The 23,493-nt window shown below is 33.7% G+C and overlaps 3 protein-coding genes and 1 long non-coding RNA gene across 6 annotated transcripts; all 4 read right to left on the reverse strand.

Moving 5' to 3' along the window:
- Positions 1–832: 832 nt before the first annotated feature.
- On the reverse strand, positions 833–3,345 carry LOC145087606 (uncharacterized). Its single transcript, XR_013700846.1, has 3 exons — positions 3,242–3,345; positions 2,945–3,060; positions 833–1,215 (listed from the first exon to the last, which is right to left on the reverse strand). It is a non-coding gene; the product is annotated as an uncharacterized LOC145087606 (long non-coding RNA).
- A 1,489-nt stretch (positions 3,346–4,834) lies between these two features.
- LOC145087607 (6-phosphogluconate dehydrogenase family protein) lies at positions 4,835–7,633 on the reverse strand. Its single transcript, XM_079025598.1, has 2 exons — positions 7,488–7,633; positions 4,835–6,494 (listed from the first exon to the last, which is right to left on the reverse strand). The coding sequence occupies exon 2, from the start codon at positions 6,484–6,486 to the stop codon at positions 5,020–5,022; it is 1,467 nt and encodes a 488-aa protein (XP_078881724.1). The 5' UTR covers positions 6,487–6,494; positions 7,488–7,633; the 3' UTR covers positions 4,835–5,019.
- Positions 7,634–10,726: 3,093 nt separating this feature from the next.
- Positions 10,727–14,123, reverse strand: LOC145087608 (putative galacturonosyltransferase 9). Of its 3 annotated transcripts, none has more exons than XM_079025602.1 (3): positions 13,940–14,123; positions 11,278–12,498; positions 10,727–11,157 (listed from the first exon to the last, which is right to left on the reverse strand). In XM_079025602.1, exons 2-3 carry the CDS (start codon positions 12,493–12,495, stop codon positions 10,882–10,884), a joined length of 1,494 nt encoding a protein of 497 aa, XP_078881728.1. In that variant the 5' UTR covers positions 12,496–12,498; positions 13,940–14,123; the 3' UTR covers positions 10,727–10,881. The 3 variants fall into 3 exon arrangements, with proteins under 3 accessions (XP_078881728.1, XP_078881727.1, XP_078881726.1); XM_079025601.1 differs by lacking the exon at positions 13,940–14,123 and adding an exon at positions 13,256–13,569; XM_079025600.1 differs by lacking the exon at positions 13,940–14,123 and adding an exon at positions 13,004–13,569.
- Positions 14,124–16,395: 2,272 nt separating this feature from the next.
- On the reverse strand, positions 16,396–23,128 carry LOC145089838 (uncharacterized). Its single transcript, XM_079028229.1, has 6 exons — positions 22,807–23,128; positions 21,628–22,221; positions 20,929–21,531; positions 17,015–18,507; positions 16,782–16,922; positions 16,396–16,694 (listed from the first exon to the last, which is right to left on the reverse strand). Exons 2-6 carry the CDS (start codon positions 22,187–22,189, stop codon positions 16,524–16,526), a joined length of 2,970 nt encoding a protein of 989 aa, XP_078884355.1. The 5' UTR covers positions 22,190–22,221; positions 22,807–23,128; the 3' UTR covers positions 16,396–16,523.
- Positions 23,129–23,493: the final 365 nt, after the last annotated feature.

Consider the following 23,493-nt stretch of genomic DNA (forward strand, 5'->3'; position numbering starts at 1 on the left):
GCTTTACCGGTTTCACGATATGCAAAATTCTTACATTTTACCAATTTATCCGGTCAAGATATAATGCAATCCAAATAAATCTACACATGTAAATAGGGTTGTTAATCGGGTCAACCCGATCGGGTTAGTCGGATTTTTAAAAAACCCGACCCTATTAAGATTCGGGTTACTCAGGTGACGGGTTAATAGGGTTGGGTTACTCGGGTTAATTGGGTTAAATTGTAAGATGAATTTGTATTGTGTTATTTTAGTAAATCACATAGTGGTGCAGGGACTGAAGGCAATGTGGTGCGATTTTAATAAAAATAAGTGTTAGGGATTTCATATGTAGATCTCGAGAAGAAGTTTAATTCATTTTAATGTTAACAGAGAAGTTTAATTCATCTTAAAGTTACCATAATGGAAAAGCAAATATAAAGCATCTCCCTCTTCTTCTAATAAACAACACCCATTTTGGTCACATGTTCCTATTCTAAATTGCCACTTTGCCACGTGTCATGTTATACAACATCCCCATACTTCCCAAAAATTAAAATTAAAATTAACATAAATTAATTCAACAATTAATCAGGATTGCACATTTCAAATTCAAAAATCCCTATACTTCCGAATTATATATATTATATCAAATATCAAATACAAAATCCCTATACTTCCGATTGAATGGTTCAATGTTTCAATTTCTAATTCCTTTTTTTTTGAAACAAAATCAATTGTGTTTGTAAATTTTTGGTTACATGTCCTATTTATTTTTTGAATACTTTTAAAGATGAAAGGGTACGGATTAGATCAAATAGGAAATAAAAGTATGTAATAGATAGCAATTGATCTATTTGTACTTTGAAGGGCAACAAAGAATGGGCCCTGTTTTTTTATTACTATATGTTTCATTAGTAACATTCCTTTGTAGCGTCATATTTATTCCTTTTTCTACTTCTTTTTCCAAGTGCAGGATAACCCCAAGGGGTTGTGGGTTGTTTTCTACCAATTGGGGCCCTCCCTTCACCACCCCCATGTGGATGGTCTACAGGGTTCATAACTACTCCTCTTACTACAGGGCGCTTACCTAGCGTTTTAAGGAATCCCAAAAAATCAGCATTTTTAATTCAAATTTTAAGATTATACATATCGAAAACTTCAATAATACGTCTTTCACTTGCGTTCCAATTCCAATTGTCGACTTTCATTGTGCTTTCTTCTTCAACATTAAGTTTTCTGCAGAAGATACATCATAAAAGAAAACCGGTTAGTTCATCTTCATATGTTTGTAAACCAATAATTCTAATCTTTTTCTGAAAATACTTTAATACCATTCTACTTTCAGTTCTTATTTCTTTCTTCAGATGCATCCTACTTTACTCATCTATGTCTGATTCGATTTCTCCATGTATGTTTTGATTCACTGATTTCATATAGATTTTGATGTGTTTATTTTGTTTTCTTATTTTTTTCTGTATTATGATATGTAATAATGTCGTAAGAAACATTCCAATTATTTTTTGCAAAGTTTATAATTGCATACCAGATTAAGTTTGGTCCATTCTGATATATAATCAGAGAAATGTGAAGAATATTTTTTATTAAATAATAGCTACGTTTTCCATGAATGCACTGTATTTTTTTTTCTTTCAATTTACTTACCGAATCAATTTTCTTCTGGTTTAACCACTAAGGGTTTGGTTTAAAATTAAGTGCATTCATGGAAAACGTAACAGGTCTGATATTTTTTTTATTTTTTTTTATTTTCGTAGTGTCTAATCTCATTGTTTTATGAAATGCTAACTGTAAATATGAGTTTTTTATAAACTAATAATAATAAATCAGATTGGCAATTTCATATAAAGTTGATATATATTATTAAAATAAAAAATACAAGTAATGGCCCATGTTGAATTTTTATAGCAATGTTCTTTGAAATAGGGGCAGTTTCGGTAGATTTTAAAAAACAGGGACAAATTTCGTCATTTATCAAATTACAATGTTAAAGGTTGGAGTATATTTTTGTGAATGTGAAAAATTATTCTGATGCATTATTTTTTATAACTATTAAGAAGCTTTATTGAAACATGGACAACTTGGACCATTGTACCCCAATACAAAAATTTCCATTCTATCATTGGCATAATAACATATTACCTTTTTAATGAGTAATTTACCGGTACAACAAAAATTTATCACAGTTACAAAGTATGTTGCCCAAATGCAATATTTTATTTTCATTTTTCTAATCTGCCCTAATATATCAATTTAGTTTCCAAGTACATTTGTATTTGCACATATACTTAAATTTGAAAAATATGTCAATATAAAAGATGAAAGTAAACAAATTTACTTATGTTTTATATTTGTTCATGTAAACTTAATGCATAAAGGGTAAAACAGTAATTTTTGCAGTCCATGTTTGTTTATGTTGATGTGTATTTATCTGTTTATGTTATTGGTACATGTATCACATTATTAACATATATTGGTACACAACTATTTTTCCATCCATGCTGAGGTAGACAAGATGTAGTTCCATGACATATCTGTTCATATATAATCATATAGTCAAGGAAATTGCTCAACAAGTAAGGTAATTATCTTAGTAACAAATATTTGATTTAATATGTGATTTTATAAAACAAAATTTAAGTGTTTAATACCGTAATCAACTAATTTTTAGTATTATACTTACATCCCTGTCATATTTAAACTGAGGTATTTTTAAAAAATCATCATTTTCCTTAATTTCAAAATACATGATAAAACACCAAGCGGGAAATACAATATAAAACCAAAATTTCAGATGCTTTATTTTGAATTTTACACACATTAACACTAAAAATTCAAAATTCGTTTTTCAAATGCAATCACCTAAACAATTTATTAAATACTTAATCTAGAATCTATTCATACAATTATTTGTGCATCTTCTACAAAGAACGAATTTTTTTGATTTTACCTTTATTCCTCTTCTTCAAAACGTCTTTCAGCAACGACGCCATTATTTCTTCAAAACCATTTTTCCAGATTTTTATCTCGATCCAGATATCTTTCTTCTCTGCTCTCTATTCATTCCTTATTCAAAAACAAAGTTGCACCCAGGTTGAAAAAAATAAAAATAAAAAAATCGCAAGGTTAGAATAGTTTAGGGTATTAGGTTATGAAAATTCATTTTATCTGAAGAAACTGTAAGTTGTTTTAAAACGCAAATTCAAACAATTATTTATAATAGGACTTCACCACAATATCATATTACCTGCGGCTTGACTCCGGCGAGTTGATTTGGCCAAACCGCTAGATTTCTATTCCTTCCTCTTTAGTCTATTCATCTGTTCGTTGCCACATAAAGTTGTTTTAGTAGAGTGAGTTACAATTATAGTCCCTAGACTATATTAACATAAAAATTTTGCCCCTTGGCTTTCACTTGAACAATACATTTAAAAAAATGTAATTAATTAAGAAATATGATATTATTTCCATATATATATATATATATATATATATATATATATATATATATATATATATATATATATATATATATATATATATATATCAATTTTCAAAAGTATAATCCAATGTAATTTTATTTGAATGTGATCATTTAACTCTCGGTATATTATTATAACATCTTTACAAAGAAATATCAACTAGAAAAATGGGTTATGTAATGATACTAGACTTCAGATGGTATCATTGGATAATCGTGTCATAGAAACAGTGGTCTTAACTAGAACTAACATTTGACATTGAGTTTTTATTTCAAGTTGGTCTTTAACATCTTCAAACAACAAAATTCATATAAGTTCAAAAGGAGACAACAAAATTATATTTTTTACTTATCAAATAAAGTTGTACTTATTTACTATCCAAAATCAAATGCTTTTTTATAATTATTAATTTTTTTGGTGGATAATTTTTTTTTAACTTACCTCCCGTGGTTTCCACGGGTTATAACCTAGTATACTAATAATTTTCATTCTTCTTTTTTATTTGATATAACCGATTCAAAGGGTTTTGCAAGTAAATCGTTGATTTAATATAACATGCGTAACTTAAAAATATAAAAGCGCAAGTAATGCAATGTCGTATATGATTGCGATATTAGCCTAGATAATCTTAAAAACATAAAGGATTGTACCATATACATTAATTATTGTACATTGTGTTTGTGTAAAAAAACCACTAATCGGGTTATTCGGGTTAACCCGTACCCGAATAAAAACAAAGAATGCTACCCGAAACCTGACCCTATATAACTTTCGGGTTTGTCGGGTTAACCCGAATAACCCGATTTTCTTTTTAGACCCTAATAGACCCAACCCTATTTGGCTAATTCGGGTTCGGGTCGAGTCGGGTTAATCGGGTTCGGGTTTTTTTGACACCCCTACATGTAAACTAATCAAAAAAGATCATGTCCAAGGGAAGTTTCTCCATCTGTAAGTACGCCATGAAGTTTATATAGAGGTATACCGTATACAATTAATATGCACGACAGGTGACAACACGAGAGAGTAGAGACACTGATCTAAAAGTCACTTTATACGCGGATACTAGTAGTGGCAAATAGAATTATAGACCTATAACTTTTTTCTAAACCATCAAACATTTTATTATATAAATCTGGTCCACTAACCAACAAGATTGCGAAGCTTTTTCTGTGTTTCAATAGTCAACATATTTTAGGTCTCAACAAAGCTCTTACTTATTGTATCGGTTTAACTTTGTTCAAAATTGGAAGGCAGTTTTGAGCGGACATTTGATGACATAGTCTCCTAGAAGAAATGACCTCAAGTACCACATAACAAAATGGTTCAGATGTGAACAAATTTTCAATAGCAGTAAAATATTACAGAAATCATACCAAATAATATTAATTATTTTGGTTCAAGAGATAATAACAAAACAAAACAAAACAACACAACAACAAAAAATCTCTCTCACCCAAGACAAATCTAAAGGGATTTCTGGGAATGAGGAAACAAAATTATTATTATTATTATTATTATAAACTGGATTTCACCTGAAAAAAACCTAGTTTTTTTTTATCTGCTTGGCGAGTTTGAACCACTCGGTGTGAAAGGAACCGGGGACATCAGTCCTCTCGTAGGTGTGGGCCCCAAAGTAATCTCTTTGAGCTTGCACCAAATTAGCAGGCAACCTCTCCCTCCTATACGTATCAAAATACGCAAGGCTAGAAGACATACCAGGAGTACTAATCCCTGAGTTAATAGCCAAACACACAACTCTCCTCCAAGCAGACTGACGCTCCACCATTTCTTTAGCAAACTCAGGGTCCACCAACAGGTTGGCAAGTTCAGAGTTTCTATCATACGCCTGTTTGATCCGGTCCAAAAATATAGCTCGAATAATACACCCACCTTTCCAGATTCTAGCCAACTCACCCAACTTCAAACCCCAACCCTTTTCAATGCTTTTCGCACGGATCAAATTCATCCCCTGTGCGTAACTACATATCTTAGCAGCATAAAGAGCCTGCCTTACATCGTTTATTAATTTTTCTTTATCCACATTTTGAGTCTCCAAAATATCACCGAACCCACCGGATTTAAAGATCTTAGCAGCTTCGACACGTTCGTCTTTTAATCCGCTCAGGAATCGCGAATCCAGAGACGCAGCGATTGTGGGGGCAGCAATTGATAGATCCGCCGCTTGTTGGACGGTCCATTTTCCGGTCCCTTTCATGCCTGTTTTATCCAACACTTTGTCGACTAGATATCCGTCTCCCTTGTCGTCCTTGATTCCAAAGATGTCAGCGGTGATCTCAATCAAGAAGCTTTGAAGCTCCCCTTGATTCCATTCCGAGAACACTTTGTGTAGTTCCTCGTTCGAGAGTTTCCCAACAGATTTCAACACGTCGTATGCTTCTGAAATCAGCTGCATGTCGCCGTACTCGATTCCGTTGTGGACCATTTTGACGAAATTGCCAGAACCGCCTTCGCCGATGTATGTGACACATGGACCACTGTCGGGTACTTGAGCGGCTACTTTGAGCACGATGTCTTCGATGTATTTGTAAGCTTCGATTGAGCCACCAGGCATCATGGATGGTCCGTTTCTGGCGCCTTCTTCGCCACCGGAAACGCCCATTCCGAGGTAGAGAAGGCCTAATTCCGCCATGGCTTTTTCTCTTCTTTCGGTGTTTTCGTACCATTCGTTGCCACCATCGATGATGCAATCACCTTTTTCCAAGTATTGAGATAAGGTTTTGATTGTTTGGTCAACAGGGGCACCGGCTTTGACCAGCATGATGATTACACGAGGTTTTTGGATGGAATTGACGAATGATTCGGGGTCATGGAAACCGTAAAGGGGAAGGTTGCCTTCCTTTTTAGCTCGCTCGACAGTTTCATCGACTTTGTTTGTACTACGATTGTAAACAGAAATTGGGAACCCTTTTTCTGCAATGTTGAGGGCAAGGTTTTGACCCATAACAGCAAGACCAGCAAGGCCTATTCTTGTTAGCTTTTGATCAGCCATATCTTTTTCTGTAAAAAAACATAATTTCAACTTAGATAAAGCCATAGATAAATAAGAACAGCCAGATCTAATAACAGAGAGTCATTTCTTTCTTAAGAGAGACTGATCGCGGTTTTTTGTGTTTGGAAGAGATGGTAAGTTCTTAGATGGATAGATGAAAGATGATGTAAATGGCAGAAATTAATTTTCCAAGACGGACAAATACATTAAGGTATGAGTGCATCAGAACTCCTTGGAGATATAGAAACCGAAAGAATGATTTATTATAAAAATTAGCAAATCAAACATGATTTCAGATTTATTCATTGTATAAAACAAAAATGATATGTTATCCTGATACCATACTTTGCTAAAAGGGGCTAAAAGTAGCTTTTACGATTGGCTAACAATATGCACAGCAAATAAAGGGGACATGGGTATTTCATTGATCCTTCGTAGTTCTAATCATTTGAGGAGAAGTCTAAAATGATCAAGCAATCCCAAATCTCCTCTATCTCTACCATGCTCAGAAACAGGAACCTCAACCACAAAAAGAGGCCATCACTCAAATAAGAAAAGAATCCACAAACATGCATAAACGCGGTTTAAATCCTAAGATCAACAATGAGCAGCTCGCCAATTTTAGGTCGCTTCACTAATCAAAGTACATCCGATATAGTCTGGGTCTGGCTACTACTAATCAAACACAAATCCAGTTTTACTGCAGATTTCAGATCACAGCGGGAGCTAGTAGCTCCTACTTCCTAAAAATCAAAGAATTGAAAACTCAAACGCAATGAATCAAATCAATTAGGTGTTGGTTTTGAGATTGAACATATAGCTATTCAAAGCCAAATTTCCTAACGCTGGACGTCCTCAAGTTCGGGAAACCATAGATGAAACGATTCATGTTCAATCTATAAAAACATCAATGCACATGCGGATAAAAAACAAGGGATCTAAATAACTTTCAGCAATCGGAGGAAATTTAAGAAAGAAGAAGTTCAGAAATAAGTCGATACCTTCTAAGAATGAACGCGATGAAAGGATCTGCAAGTTAATTGATGATCGAAATAAAATGAAGACGATCTGAATTTGGGAAAGTAGAAGAGTATTTAAAGAGAACGAGGTCCTCTTCTGGGGCGGCTTCAAAGTGAGTCAATTCTGACCTCCTCGGTGGTGGTGGTGGTTGGTGAGCTCATCCATCTCTTAATCTATTTCCATCTACCTCCTCCTATTTTAACATGTTTATCATTTAACCCCCTCATCTTCTAGGTTTTCTTCAAAAAGTTGTGAATGTCATGTGATATTTTTTAATAATGACAATTTTTGTCCCATCTCGGAATTTGTCATGGATAAAGGCATGTGATGTGTTGCACAGTACTTGACTTTTAGAATTATATTTGTACTGGAAATTGAAGAAAACTGATAAGTTTTATAGAAACTTATGTCGATTTAACATTTAAATAATAAAAACGTATTGAATACTTTTTATTTGTGTTACTTAGGTCCTTGAATTGTTTCCCCAATAGGTACTATATATTATTGTATTTATGAAAAGTGATTGGGTATTTGTCCGGATGCATCAAACGTGTTGATATGATATTATGATGGCAACGACAACGTGAGCACTTGTTAGGGATTTGATCTGAGTAAATTTAGGGAGGCGAGATCATGAATTCATGATGTTCTTACATCCAAAGCCAAGTGCAAGAATTGGAAACCATTATAATTTATAAATAATTAAATATGATGGTCTCGATGACATGTTGAACCGCCTCAAATGGAGGGTTACTTTGCTTAGTTCATAAATGATACCTATAGAAACTTATGAAAATTAATAGTAAAGTAATTTTGGTAAGAGAATTTGGATGAGTAAAGAAGATGACCAGTTCTCCCATTTATTGATTTTTGCAATATATGTTAGGTAGATGCAATGTCATAAAAAATAATAATGGTTAAATTAGTTAATCAATTATCAGTTAGGTTGACTAGAAAAGGGTAAGTATACTTTAGTTTAAGGTTGAAGGGAGTGCCGCCACACTTCTTCATGAATCCTAGGTGACACGTCAGCAATTACCACAAAAGTGTGGTTTCATGTCACACCCAATGAGTTGTGACACACTCAATTTAAAAGGTTTAAAAAAAACATATTTTTTAAATCTAACCATTCAACGATCAATTGGAATGACAATAGGAAAAGATGAGTGCTCCCTTGGAGTACCACACTGCGGTCTCTACCGCACCAAAACCGCAGTGATGGGGCGGTATTCCAAGCTGAGGTGGCAAGGGAGTGCATCCTCTACCACACTTACTCCCTCACGCCTAATTATTATATGGTAGTGCCAATGAAAAGTTTTAAAAGTTTAAAAAACATGAAAAGAAAAGCTGACTCCCAATAAAAAAACTAATCAAATTCTAGATAAGAGTGTATTTTGAAAATAGAATATGGTGTAAATAAAAATACCATTTATGGGTATTATTTAGTATATCTTAGTCTAGTATACTAAGGTGTAAATAAAAAGACCATTTATGGAGCGTCTAGATGTTATTGTTTACCATATTTTTGACACCCAAAATGTATTTTAAGATGTATTGTTTGGATGTATAGATGACAAAATACTTTTTGAGATATTGTTTAAGTGACTTGTTGTGATGTTTCCTAATGCCTACACATAGTTTTCAGATTTTTTTTAATGTTATGATTAAAATTTAATCTAATTTAACAAATATTAACTTTTATAATTATCATCATCAAAGAATGCACTTTAGCTATCTTAAATAGAGTTAAGATGTTATATTCTTTTATACGCCAACTCAAATACGAATTACTATATAGTCTATTTATGTGTTTGCAGGTAAAATGAATCTTCCGATGAGAAAAAGATCGAATTTAATATGAGACGCAAATAGCAACTGTAATGAAAAATGAGGGGGCAAACTGAAAGTACGTAAAGAACAGCGTATGGAACATTTGCTAAAATATTCGCATTTTTGTTTGTTCTTCTAGAAAAAGTGGATCTAAATGTCCGTATCATCTGTGTAAAACACAGATGTTTCACCGCATTTATTTTGGGATCCAAATGATAGTTATTAAAATGTTAAAGGTTTATTTAAGTACAATTATTACACACCCTTTTAAAGTTAAAATGAAGATATAAGATATTTTTCAGAAATGTAAACTAAAATGCAAGATCTGCTATAATGATTAATGTTCATATTCATGAGTCATGACGTTGCTTTGGCATGTTACATGGTGTCAAGGACAAATATTGACTTGGCTTTTGATTTGCACAGATGTGAAAGGCATATGAGACTCATTAGGATTTCACATGTGATCGTTTGAGTACCCGATCTTAATATATAAAAATAATACAATAAAATCAGAGAGATGTTAGATTGATAGAATATTCAAAGTCAAAGACAAGAAAATTAAATGACACATCACTTCAAAAAATGTCAACAAGATATTGAAATTCTAGTTAAAATCAGGTCAAACATGTATTAAATTTCATGTTTAAATCAAGACATACAGGACAAATCAACTTTTCCGCTGCTATGTTCTATAGTTGATTTTTTTAAAACTTTTTTATATTATATTAAAACACAATAACTATGTAATTTTAACTCTTTATAACTACTTAATTTTATTATTTGTAAAATTAAAAAATTGAACGTAATAAAACTCATCGTAACCCACATAATATTATACCAGAAAAGATGTTTTCTAGCTATTTTAGAAAATACAATCATATTTAATTACATTCATGGACTTTTTTGTTTTTAAATTGTGTTATTACAAATTGCATAGATAGGATTGAAAAGAAAAAAGGAATGAAAAAAAATGATAGGATTGAAAATAATGGGTTAAAGTGCGAATTTTTATTCAATTCCATGATAGGATTGAAAAAAAAAAATGGAATTAATCACATTCCTCAAAAAATGATCCATTCATTCCATCAGATAAAACAAATATGTATAGTTTTTTTTATTCCAAATGGAATCAACCATTTCATTACCTACTCGATTCCCTCGTGCCAAACACTACCTAAGAATCAATAACTGCTATCCGATGATACCCCAAAGAGCGAAGTTTCACTTTAAATTTATGGAATTTCGGATAATTTGACATTCAGCATTTATAAGAAGTTAAATTGAGAGATTTTGATTTAATGTAAATGGACAGCAAAAGAAATACTGGTTGAAACCCAAATTATTTCATGTGCATTGGGCATTGAGGACAAGTTGTACAAAAGAGGCATTTAAGAAAGAAGTTTATGTTGGTTGAAGTAAGTAATAAGCACATGAGTAATAAGCCCATAGGCCATAGCTATTAACAAGTTGTAACAAAATTACCAAAACTGGACAGACACAGGCCTTAGTTAGTTAAAGTTTGAATCTGTTTAATGGTTATAGTTATAGACCAAAGTTGCATAACTGCACATAATCCATTTCTCTATCGACATATTTAGTCCAAAGATGCTTGAACTGATTCATGGCAATATCAAGCCAAGGTTTCATGTTCCCATTGAAATGAATGACTGCAGCAGCATTAATCTCATCCATGCTTATACTCGGGTTGTACCCAAGACCACGAACATGCCATTTTTTCTCCAATGATTTTGTTCTTGAGTAGAATGTTATTAGTCCAGGTGGCAGCATTCCCGAATTCCATAAACCCCCATCTTCATTCTGTCAACCATTAGCAATAAAATCACAACTTACACCAAATACCAACCTCTACTTTACTCTTTTTACTCATAATACCAATCTAAGTAGTAAAGTTGTAATCAGAAGCAAAAGGAGACATACCAGATCTTGCCAATAATGGTATTTATCCGTTAATTTTTCACGTCTCCAAGCATCAAGATCAAATATATTCAAGCCAAAAGCCCAAGCACATGCTTTTGGATTGAACTTTTCCCTAATCGAAGGGTGTGAAAAGTTCAAATAATGAGCATATCTATGAAACGATCCAAAGCAGGTCTCAACAGCACCATTCACCTTCCCATCCATGTCAAGTTTCCACAATGCAGTCAAATCTTTTTGAACCACAACATCATCATCTAAAAGCAATATCCTATGCAGCTTCGGGTACATCTCTGGCAAGTAAAACCTAAGGCGATTCAACATTGACACATGCTTTTGGTTCTTAATGTTGTTGTTGGCATCTCTTGTTGCTCCAAAGTAGAGATTCTGTGAATTTGCAGACTCCATTTGTCTCAGAACAGGGACATATGAGGAGTTCAAGAATGTATATCCTTCAACTGTTTTCACCTCCACAAAAGCACCCCTTTCTACTGGCTTCTTTTTAAACCAAACCGTCATTGCAGCAAGATTCATTTTATCAGTGACGATATGGAAAACATGTTTCCATGGCTCTTCAGCATTCTTTACAGTTGAGTTAACCACAACAGAGACTGCAATCACATTATCTGAAAAGATTGCATAATGGTACAGTGACGGGTCCTCAAACTCAGGTTTAGGCTCCTCATCTCTATATTTTTCTGGATTTGCAATTCGATCCCCCATTAAACGCATTGCAAGACAATGCAAACTCTTTGGAGTTGATTTTGCAGCAATTAAGCTAGCAAATGCACCATTCTTCTTGGCTTTAGTTAGCAAATCTTGAACTGCAAATATCGTGTCTTTTAACTTCTGAATTTTCAACTCATTGTCGTATGATTCCTTTGTGTCAGCTATTATCAGCCTAGCAACCTTGACTTTATCCTTAACCTCCTTCTCAAACTGTCTCAAGACTTCTTCATCTAATGGCTCATTCGTCTCGAACAATGCAGTATGATATGTTGGTTTCGTACTCAAGTCAGAGAAGTTTTGTGCCAGATCCTCAAACATCTTAAGCTGTTTGGATATCTCCAGCTTAAGCTTCCTTGCGTATGCAGCATATGCATTCACAAGCACAATATGATCATTTGCTTGCTTATGCATCAAATCTAACCTAGTCTTTAATGGATCCGATTTCAAAGCTAGAAAGGTCCTCTGCATGTATGCTCGCCCAGTTGTTTGCATCCCCTGAAAGATTTCAATCAAAACCAATTAAAGGAGCTTCATAAACCAATTCCTTTATTCCTACGTCTTAAAGCACACTATCACGATTAATGATTTTAAAGTAATCCTCAACCAATGGTAACTTCGATTGCATTATTTTCTATCATAGATTAACGCACAGATTTTGTGCTTCTGGATAATTAACTTCTATCAACAGCCAACAGGAACTTCAGATTAAAAGTTTGTAAAAGTGTGTGGTGCAGAAACGGACCTTAATTGCTCATAAATTTAACAAAATTACAAGTAACGGCTCAGGAACTAAGGATTTACCATTTCAATTTTAAAATTCAGATCTTAAATGATGCATCCATGGAACATAATAGAGATTAGATTTGCATAACAAGAACCACAATAAAATGCTGCATTATTATATCACAATAATACTATAGGTACTAGGTTGCGAATTCTCTGTGTGTGTGTGTGTGTGTGTGAGAGAGAGAGAGAGAGAGAGAGAGAGAGAGAGAGTTACAGAATTGTCAGAGAAATGTGCGGGGTGGGAAGAGAAAAGGACGGAGGCGGTGGCGAAGAAAAGGAGAGTAAACATAGCAGAGACGAAGATCCGGTAAGAAACGAAGTTGCGAGGGGCGGAGGAAGACGCAGATCCTCCACCACCTCTGCCGCTCCGTACCACAACCGCCATAACTTTCAGCAAAAGCTGTAAGCAACCACCAAAAACACTGTTCTACCAAATTGTATCAGTTAAGAAAGATTAAGAACAAACATCGAATCTTCATGATGAGATCTGATAAGAAGGAGGGCAGATGTGATAGTTAGAATCTCCGGCGAGGAAAGTAACAGTGACAGCGACAGCGATGGCGAAGGCGACGGACGGTGTTCCGATCCCGCCGTTGTTGGTTGGTTTTCTGGTGTGGTGGGGCCATTTGGTGAGATGAAACAGAGTGGTGTTTTTGACATTTTCACTTTTTGCTTCCCTTTTTGAGATAACTGTAATTCTTTCCCCTAAAGTTTTACAATTTAGGTGTAGTTAGAAGAGTAAATTGCAAATTTGGTTCCTATGGTATTTTAAAAGGTATAGTTTTAGTCTAATTTCTTTTTCCTGCACACCAGGTCCAAATTTTTAAATAGCGAAATTAAATATTTTCTTATCTTTTGTGCATACAAATTCTCTCATCCAATTAAATAGTGATATATGTAACATTTAATGCTCATTTAATGATATTTTAGTATACTAATATTACATATATCATCATTTAATTGGATATGAGAATTTATAGGAACAAAAGTAGAAAGATATTTAATTTCTCTTTTAGATATAATATAGATTTAGCCCTACAAAAATAAATACACTTGAAAGACTATTTTGTCTTTTTTATTTTCTTTATTATTTAGCAGATTAAAAAACAAAAAAGAAAAAAATAATCTAACTATCCCTTATTAACCTCACCTCACCCACACCCTACTCTTTAACCCCAATCCAACTCCCTCTAGTGTTGCAAGAGCAGTACTGTCTGTCATCGTCATCTACCATTGGCCATTGGCGGCCACCGTCGGTCACATCTTATCAAATATAACTCTGTATAGATCCCCCACCACCTACATCTATTCGGATCTATTAAGATCCACCGCTGTCCACCTCCTCCGACAAACAAATATACAAAAATCGACATCCACCTCCTCCGAGGAGCATATCTCCACCTCCTGCGAACTCTCTCTATTTCTCAGACGATATGGCCAAGGTGAAAACAAATCTGACGACGGTGCTAGGGTTCGCCTTAAGCGGATGCTAGTGGCTGGTTGGCCCATCAATCGAGGAACTCAAATAGTGGGGAAGAGGGAGGTTCATATCGGTGTTTGGGCTGAGCTCTGGAACCATAGTGTTAGGGTTTTCCCTGATCTAAGTGGCGGCGTATCTAGAAAGCGGAAATGAAGGGAGGTTAAAGAGAGCAGCACCACGAAGGCAATGGGTGGAAGGTGGTGGCGAAGGTCGGTATTGGTGGTGCTCCAGCAAGATGTTAGTGCTCTGGTGGTACGAGTTGATAAATAGGGGCGACTCCGATGACAATGGTGTTCGGATGAGATATTTACGGTAACCACAATAGGAAAAAGAAGAGAGAGAGAGAATATGATGTTGGTATATTAAAAGAGAAAGGGGTCGGTGTGATAGGTTTTTAGGGGTTTTATTTTCTTTTTGTTTTTTTAATTATAAAATTTTTCAAGTAAATAAAAATATTAAAAAGAATATCATAAAGGCAAAATAGTCTTTTTAAGTACATTTAAATTTTTGAGGGACCAATTTTGGATTGGCCATGCGACAAAACAAAAATGGACTCAAACTGCACTTTTTGTTAAACCATAAAGATCAATTTTTCAATTTACTGTTAATTAGAATGTCACAGTTTGCAAAAGGCTGTGTGTCCATTTGACATGAATATCTATAGAGTTATTCACAAAATATCAAATATGGAAGTCATATAAGGCAATCTATAATATTATCATTAACACCTACCAATTATATTCTATCTCTATTCACATTTGCACACAACTGTCCTATACAAGAATCATGAATCCAAATTACTATAGAAATATTATTTTCCTATGATCCTGAAAACCCAGACAATCCTCCATAACATGCATACCTTAATCCATACCCAAATACATACCTTAATCTAAATCCAAAAACACAGTCAACACCAAAATAAACTCCATACCCTAATCCCAATCCAGAATGAGACCAACACCAAAAGAAACCCCCACCAACAACCGATCAAAACTAAAAAAACCTACTGGAACAATATATATATATATATATATATATATATATATATATATATATATATATATATATATATATATATCCTAATCTAAATCCAAAAACACAGTCAACACCAAAATAAACTCCATACCCTAATTCCAATCCAGAACGAAACCAACACCAAAAGAAACCCCCACCAACAACCGATCAAAAGTAAAAAAACCTGGAACAATATATATATATATATATATATATATATATATATATATATATATATATATATATATATATATATATATATATATATATATATATATATATATATATACCCTAATCTAAATCCAAAAACACAACTAACACCAAAAGAAACCCCACCAACAACCGATCAAAACTAAAAAAACCTACTGAAAATATTTCAACGACAACATTACCGGAAGCTAACAACTTGATAAAGGATTATGGCAAATGGATTACTACGTTGCAAAAGTAACAACATATTCAAAATTATAAGAACTAAGGCCAACCTCAAAACGCAATGGCATTACATGAACTCACTTGCAATTGCATTTAATCAAATGTTTATATACAATGTTGAAAAGTAGGGGTGAGCAAAACCAAAAAACTGTTAGTTTTGGTTTCAGACTTCAAAAACCAAAAAAATTGGTTGCAACTTTAACCCGTAACAAACTCTTTTTGCTCTAGTTTATTGTTTGAGCTGTTTGTTTATATAGTTCCACACACACACACACACACACAAAAAAAAAAAAAAAAAAAAAAAAAAAAAAAAAAAAAAAAAAAAAACTCTAGAGCAAATGTGAGAAAACCTAGAGAACCCCAAATTTATTACCATCATCATGTTTGACTATAGCAGATAATGATTGCTATGTTTTTGCCTTTTTATGGTTATCATAATTAAACAAATTAGTTATGCTTTGTGAGTGTTTACCAAATCTGATTACTCATGGAACTAACATATATACGACAGGAAAAATTCATCTTAGGAGAAAAGGAAAGACAATGTTATGAAATGGGAATAAATGTATTTCAAATTAGGTAAAATTAAGAAGAAGGTAAATATGCCACCTCTTCAAGACATGAAACTAATTATTTGACCTTCAAATAATATGAAAATTAAAAAACAGAATCCATTTATCCAAATATTAAAAACTGGCTATTACCGATAATGAGCTCCACAACACACAGTCGAAACAAACCCTAAAGCAAAAAAATTACAAACTTATTAAACCTTTCTATGAGCATATTCTTTACATATGATCTATGTGAGAAGTGAGAATTGAAGTCCCCAGTACACAGAAATGATTAGGATGATGGCTGCTAACAGGTACTGTTTTGGTTTAAGCTGCCATGCATCTATGTTTCTTGCAATATATGGCTCTGATTCAGACATTGTGGGGCCCATTACACTCTCCTCATGTTCCTTTTCTGTCTGAAAAGTGGAATACTCCATGAATAAGTAATCAACACTTTTTTTTTTACTTAAGAGGCTTAACAAACGACTTAAAAGAAAAGGTACCTGGATATTGGTTGATAGGGATTCTTTGTTTTCTGTAGTGTTAACTTTATCACCATGGGTACCTTTTACAGTAGGATCTCCTTCAGTTTTCTTTACACGTTTTTTTACCAAGATTTTGTTCTCTTGCTTCAACGAAGATATCTGCATACATACATAATACCATTAAGATAAAACCATAAAAGGGTTGGGTTTAAGTTTTTCAATAGCATGAAAAAGTTTATAATATTAGAAACCTGCTTTTGAAGGCGTTCTCTTTCAAGTGCCATTTGCATAACAAGATCTGTTATCAACTTTGTACGAAGACTTATGTCTTTAGCAGTTGCCTTCTTGGATTCCTCCATTTGGTGCAAAGATTCCTCTAAGCTTTTAATCCTACTTTTAGCAAAACTAAGTTCCTTTTTCAAGTCTGTGTTTGTCTCAGACAAGAAGATACACTTGTCCTCCACACTATCGGTCTCATTTTGACTTTTCAAAACCTTTTCCTTCAGGTCTTCAATTACATTATCCATGTCTTTAATTGTCGAATGCAGCATGATTTTTTCCTCTTGACTAGCTTCATAACATGCCTCCACATGCTGTAACTTAATGTTAATATCATTTACTTCTTTCTCAAGTGAAACAACTCTCTCATTAGCATCCTTGAGTTCTTCACATGTCTCTGTTAACAACCGAGACTTTGTTTCAGCATCCACAGCCTTTTTTTCTGCTTCAATAACTTTTTCTCTCAATTCTTTAATTGTGATTTCCATGGATGCTTTCTCATTAACCTGGTGAAGCTCAGTTTCTTTAGTGTGTTCTTTGAGTTTCACCAAACTATTTCTTAATTCAGCTTCTCGATGAAATGAACCTTTGAGATTGAACTGTAACATCTTGATGTCATTTAATAACTCTTTAGATTTTTCCATAAGGAGGTCAGATTTGTAATTTGCCTCGTAGAACTTCTCTAAGGTCATTTCAGCTTCCTCATGAGCATAAACAACTTCTTGTTCTGACAACTGCAGCCTTTTTGTCAGAGATTCTTTTATTTCATTTAACTCGCTCACCCTCTTCTCCAAATCCATTTCTCTCTCCCAAGATTTCTCAAGCATCCTTAAAATATGCCTCTGATGCTCCACATTTTGCAGTTTCATTTTCTCCTGAAGTTCTAGAAGATCGGTGTCTTCTAAGGACTCTGTGTTTTCATTCTCTCCACCAAATCTTAACAAGTTCCTCTGAAAGTTGGCAGATCGTATTTTTATTTCTAAAATCTGCTCCAGTGATTGCTCCAATGTTCTTCCAGAACCATTCAACATGTCTTCCATCCTCATGAGAGGTTCTTCTTCTCCAAAGGGTTTGCGTGAAGATAGAAACTCCATTACATTAGCTTTCTCTATCTGAAGATCAGATATGTGTTTCTCTAGTACTCTTACCTCTGAATCCAAAAGCCCAGATAAAAGATCAATTTCTAGTGCATTGACAACCAAAACAGGGTCCATTTCAGAAAGAAGGGCCTCAAAGGCATTTTCTTTAGTTTCCACACGCATCGACAGTAAGTTTAAGTTGGCCAGCTTCTCACAAATATATGCTATTTCCACTTCAAATCTCTTTATAATCTCTACAGGGCTTTCAGAGTCTTGAACACTATCATCGCCAGAAGAAGTCATTAAAGATATGCTGCTTTTATTGAACTCTGATGATTCATCATCATAGTTGCTGATGGCATCCATTTTAAGCTTCCAGTTGTTACCTCAATCCAGAACCTGATAAAGAAGAAAGAGAAGAAGAGGAAATGTTATACTTCTTACCACAAATATATAAAAATAATGAGCTTAGATTTTGCATACAATACAATCCTTACAGCGGTCAACACGGGTGGCACCTGTACTACACAACTAATAGCATAATACAACCATTATCTTATGTCTATTAGACCATATGACCTAATATCCTAAAGAGAGCAGAATTTAAGCATTTAAGGTTTTTATTGACTCCAGGTATAACGTATCCACCATTTCCCTACATTGATAGGACTAAAAGATGTTTATGCTAGACTATGCTTCACAACTCTTTGCTTCATCTAGATAATTCCATACAACTTTACCAGTAATAAGGAAAGATGGAAAGATTTTTACCAGTAATAAGGAACAAAGTGCCATGACTATTCTGCATCCAGTTTCATAATTGCACATAATTAATCCATCTACCAAAAAGTATGAGCTACATCTAAATATGTGATCAATAATATAGCTAATCACATTGAACTACATACTAAATAGTGTATATTGATGGTGTTAACTATTCAAGAAAACCCTATTTTTTCATCTCAAAGGTGCGAGGTTTGCTAAACTGATATTCAAGGTGCAGCTCTTTTTTAGGAATGGGGAGACTTGAGCAACTAAAAACATAAAACAGACTAAATGCAACCATAAACGAAACACAAACGGATCATGCGCATGCAAAATTAGAAAACATGGGATTCTTGACCACTTCTACATTCACGTAATGATACTTTCTCGACCACAAACGGAAAACCTAAGATCGAGAAAAAAAAAATTTGATATGAATTCAAGTAATTTCTCAGATGTGAGTATATGAGATAAAAACATGATGTCAACTACACAAACAGAAGCCGCCTCAAAAAGTTCATCCATAACTCTAAGGAAGTTTTGAACAATAAAATTACATCGTGAATTTGGTACAATCAGATAGAACACATCAAATTAGAAAGAAGATGAAAACGAAAATCTGTAATTCGTGAAATTAAATCCAAAATCTACATACCTAATCCAGAAAATAATACGGTTAAGGAAGCAGGAGAACGCTTTTGCTTTATGATTTGCAGTTCCGATTCGCTCCTCTGTTCATTCACTGTTTAGTGATCCCGTTTGCCTTATTGAAGAAACCCACCCGTTCCCCACTTTCTACGATAATTACAGAAATTGCCTTGAGGTTTTAGAAAACTACGAAACATCCACTGAAACCGAATATTCTTATGATGAAGGCCATTTCATTTAGTACTTGAGTTACTTTGCTCTCATAATGGTGTTAACTTTCAAATCTCAAAAGCTCAATATACATAAAAGAAACTATGTCTGATCAAGTTTTCATTTTAATCACTATATATTATTTCGATCAATGCAAGACACCTTTTTTGAAAGAGATTTTCACTACAACCGTTGTGATCTCTTATTCTCGGTTTAGCAAGCTTTAAAACTAACATGACTTCTTATTTACTTACATGACATCATATGCACTTTATGAAATAACACCATACTTCTTAAAATGGTTTCCCATTTGTCGGTTTAACAGATTATACACATACCATTTAGGTAAATGAAAGCTCATTTTAGAAAGTTGGATGTTATTTTAGGAATTATATATAATTCTATGTAGTTTAATCAGAATTCATGTCAGTTTTAACTTTTAACACCTATTAAACAAAAAATGAGGGGTCATAGTTGTCTTTGTAAAATTTTCTTTTAAAATAGGTGGCTTTCAACTAAAATAAAAAATACTTGTTAGACCGTAAAAATGACCAAATTATAATGGTTTTATGTGGCATTGTGCAAATGAATCCAAAAATCAGTCCTTTTATGCTCTTTTGCTAATATTATGGGGGTTGGAATGTTACCTTTACAACTAAAGAGGTTCCTTTACTTTACTCAAAAAGCCAAAAGGATGCAAAGTAGAAATTTATTATGCCAAAACAACCGCTTTACAACGGCTCGCTAAAACGTTCAAAACATGTTCATATCAATTAACAATTATATCACATCATTTGGTTTTAAAGTTTTGACCAAATGTAACATCAAATTGTGTTTATCAATAATTTCAAAGCTTACATCCACACACCCCTTAATCACATTTGCTATTATAAAACTTTCGGTTTATCTTTTTAGCCTTTTTTTTTTCCCTCAACATACAACATCAACCTTTATTTCAATTTCACAAACACAAAGATATTACAAGTTCTTGCTTCAAAAAGCTCCAAAAGGCAAAATTTAGCCTTTCACGTCTCCCAATTTTATGAACAAAAGACTCTAAATCCCAGAAAACTTCAACAGGGTTCTGATAAAAACTATCATAATCTTGAAATTTTGCCTATGTTTCAAGAAAATGCAAAGACTTTATACACACACACAGAGAGCTTGAAAGTATATATTTCAATGAAATCTTGGGAGTGTATAATAATCTTCCGTCACTCCCACCTGCATCATCACCACCATCGGATCCACATCCTCAAAACTATCTCTCCTGGATTTACTAAGTTTTAGCTTAATCTTAGCCTCTTTCAGTTTTTTCTCAAGTAAAACCACCTTCTCAAATGAAGCTTTCACCTCATTGCTACATTTGAATTCAGCCTTTTCAGCCCTTTGTTCAGCCTTCATAACTCGTTCTTTCATATCTTTAACCACAGCAGTTTCTTGATTTTGAAAGCCTGAATCTTTCTTCATCTTACTCATCAGTTCTTTAGTGATTGACATTAGGATCTCAGATGTGTGATCAGCGCTATACAGCTTTTCCAATGTGAGTAGAGTTTCTTCTTCAGCTAAAAGAACTTCTTGTTCTGTAGCTTGCAACCTCATTGTCAAAGCTTCTTCAATTTGAGCCAACTCAGATGCCCTTTTCTCAGATTCCAGTTCTCTTTCCAAAGATTTTTCAAGCATTCTCAAGATATGTCTTTGATGTTCCACAGTCTGGACATTCATTTTGTCTTTCAGTTCAGGAAGATCATTGTTGTTTATCTCCACTGAATCATCTTTGTCTGCACCTGAAAAGTGAAAACCCATTAAAGAAATCAAAATCCCAATCAGTAACATTTAATTTCAACAAAACAAGGATTAATATTAGTACTAATGTAACTTACGAGGTCCTCCTCCAGCAAAGCTTGACACAGTTTTCTCAAACATGCCAGCTCGTGTCTTTAATTCTGAGAGCTGATCCAATGCTTGTTGCAATGATTTTTCTGAATCATTCAACATATCTTCTGTTTCCATGGAAGATTCTCCTAACATTTTGCTTGAGGAGACAAAATCCTGCATGTTAGTTTTTTCCATCTGAAAATCAGATATGTGGTTCTCTAATACAGTCACTTCGGAATTCAGAAACCCATATAAGAAGTCAAATTCCAGTGCTTTGACTTCCATGTCACTTTGGTTTTGATTTGTATCGGATACAAACGCTTCAAAGTCGCTTTTTAGAGTTTCCATATGCATCAAGAGTAAGTTCAAGTTGGCAAGTTTCTCACAGACACATGCCATATCAAGCTCGAATCTTGTTACAACCTCTCCAACACTTTCTAACTCCTGAAATGTATCTGCAATTGATGAACTCCTTCTGGATATGGTTTTAAAGAATTCGGATTCTGGCCTACAAGAGTAGACCGATCCAGCAGCAGAAGATGGCTCATAACCAAAGTGCATATCCATCTTGAGATGTAAGAGATCAGATCAACACACACCTGATAGAAGGGAAAAAGGAAGAGTGTATTTTATTACTTCTAGAGCCATGTGTAGATTGTACAAGCAATACCATTGTTAGAGGGATGAACATGTATATCATGAAATTACGTATATAATGCAACTGTTATGTTTTGTATAAAGTCGTTTGTGGGAATGGAGAAACTTGAGCAACTAAAAACTTAAAACAGACTAATTGAAACCATAAACGAATCACAAAGGGATCATGCACATGCAAAATTAGAAAAAATGGGTTTCTTGACCACTTCTACATTCACGTAATGATATACTTTCTCGACCCAAAATTAGCCTAAAAATGGAAAACCTAAGATCGAGAAAAAACGTTTTGGTACGAATTCAAGTAATTCCTCTGATATGAGAATATGAAATAAAAAAAACACGATATCAACTGTACAAACAGAAGCAGCCTCAAAAATTTCATCCGTAACTCTATGAAATGAAGGTTCTGAACGATAAAACTACACCGTGAATTTGGTACAATCAGATAGAACACATAAAATTAGGAAGAAAACGAAAACAAAAACGAAAATCAGCCATTCGTGGATTTAAATCCAAAATCTACATACCTAATCCAGAAAATTATCGGTTAAGGAAGCAGGAGAACGCTTTTGCTTTATGATTTGCAGTTCTGATCCTGTTTTCTTTATTGATTCTTTCGTGTTCTAGAAAATGAAATTTCGTCGTAAATTAGGTAACATCAGATATAGAACACATCAATTTAGGAAGAAGATAAATATCTGACCAACGGAAACATGCAATCGTGAATTTGAATCCAGAATCAACGTACCCAAATCAGATATGTAATGGATTATGGAAGGAGAGATTGGTTTTTTGGGATCACAGATTTCATTTCACGCCTTTGGCATTCATAGGCATAGGCGCGGATCTGTTTCCTTTTCAACGTTTCCCTCCTTTTTTAACATTTACAATAATGACTCTTAGATTTTCCAAAAGTTAAATAAAGTATCTATTTATGGACAATTTTACAATGAAAGTCAATATCATTTACTAATTTATTCATTTATAGAGAGACAATGGTGACGGGAAACACATGGACCCCAATCCTTATCCACATCCTTAAATTTTTATTTTAATCTTTATTAATATCATCGGAGAATATAAATGAATCCGCATTTCCATTCTTACCGGGGATTGGGGATTTCTTTTTTTTTTTTAATATGAAAATTTTATTTAAAGAAAAACACTAAATTTTAATTTTATCTATATAAGTTTAAAGATTTTTAAAAACATAA

The sequence above is a fragment of the Lactuca serriola genome, chromosome 2 (assembly GCF_051521515.1).
Source record: "Lactuca serriola cultivar US96UC23 chromosome 2, Lser_US96UC23_V15, whole genome shotgun sequence".
Taxonomy (NCBI): domain Eukaryota; kingdom Viridiplantae; phylum Streptophyta; class Magnoliopsida; order Asterales; family Asteraceae; genus Lactuca; species Lactuca serriola.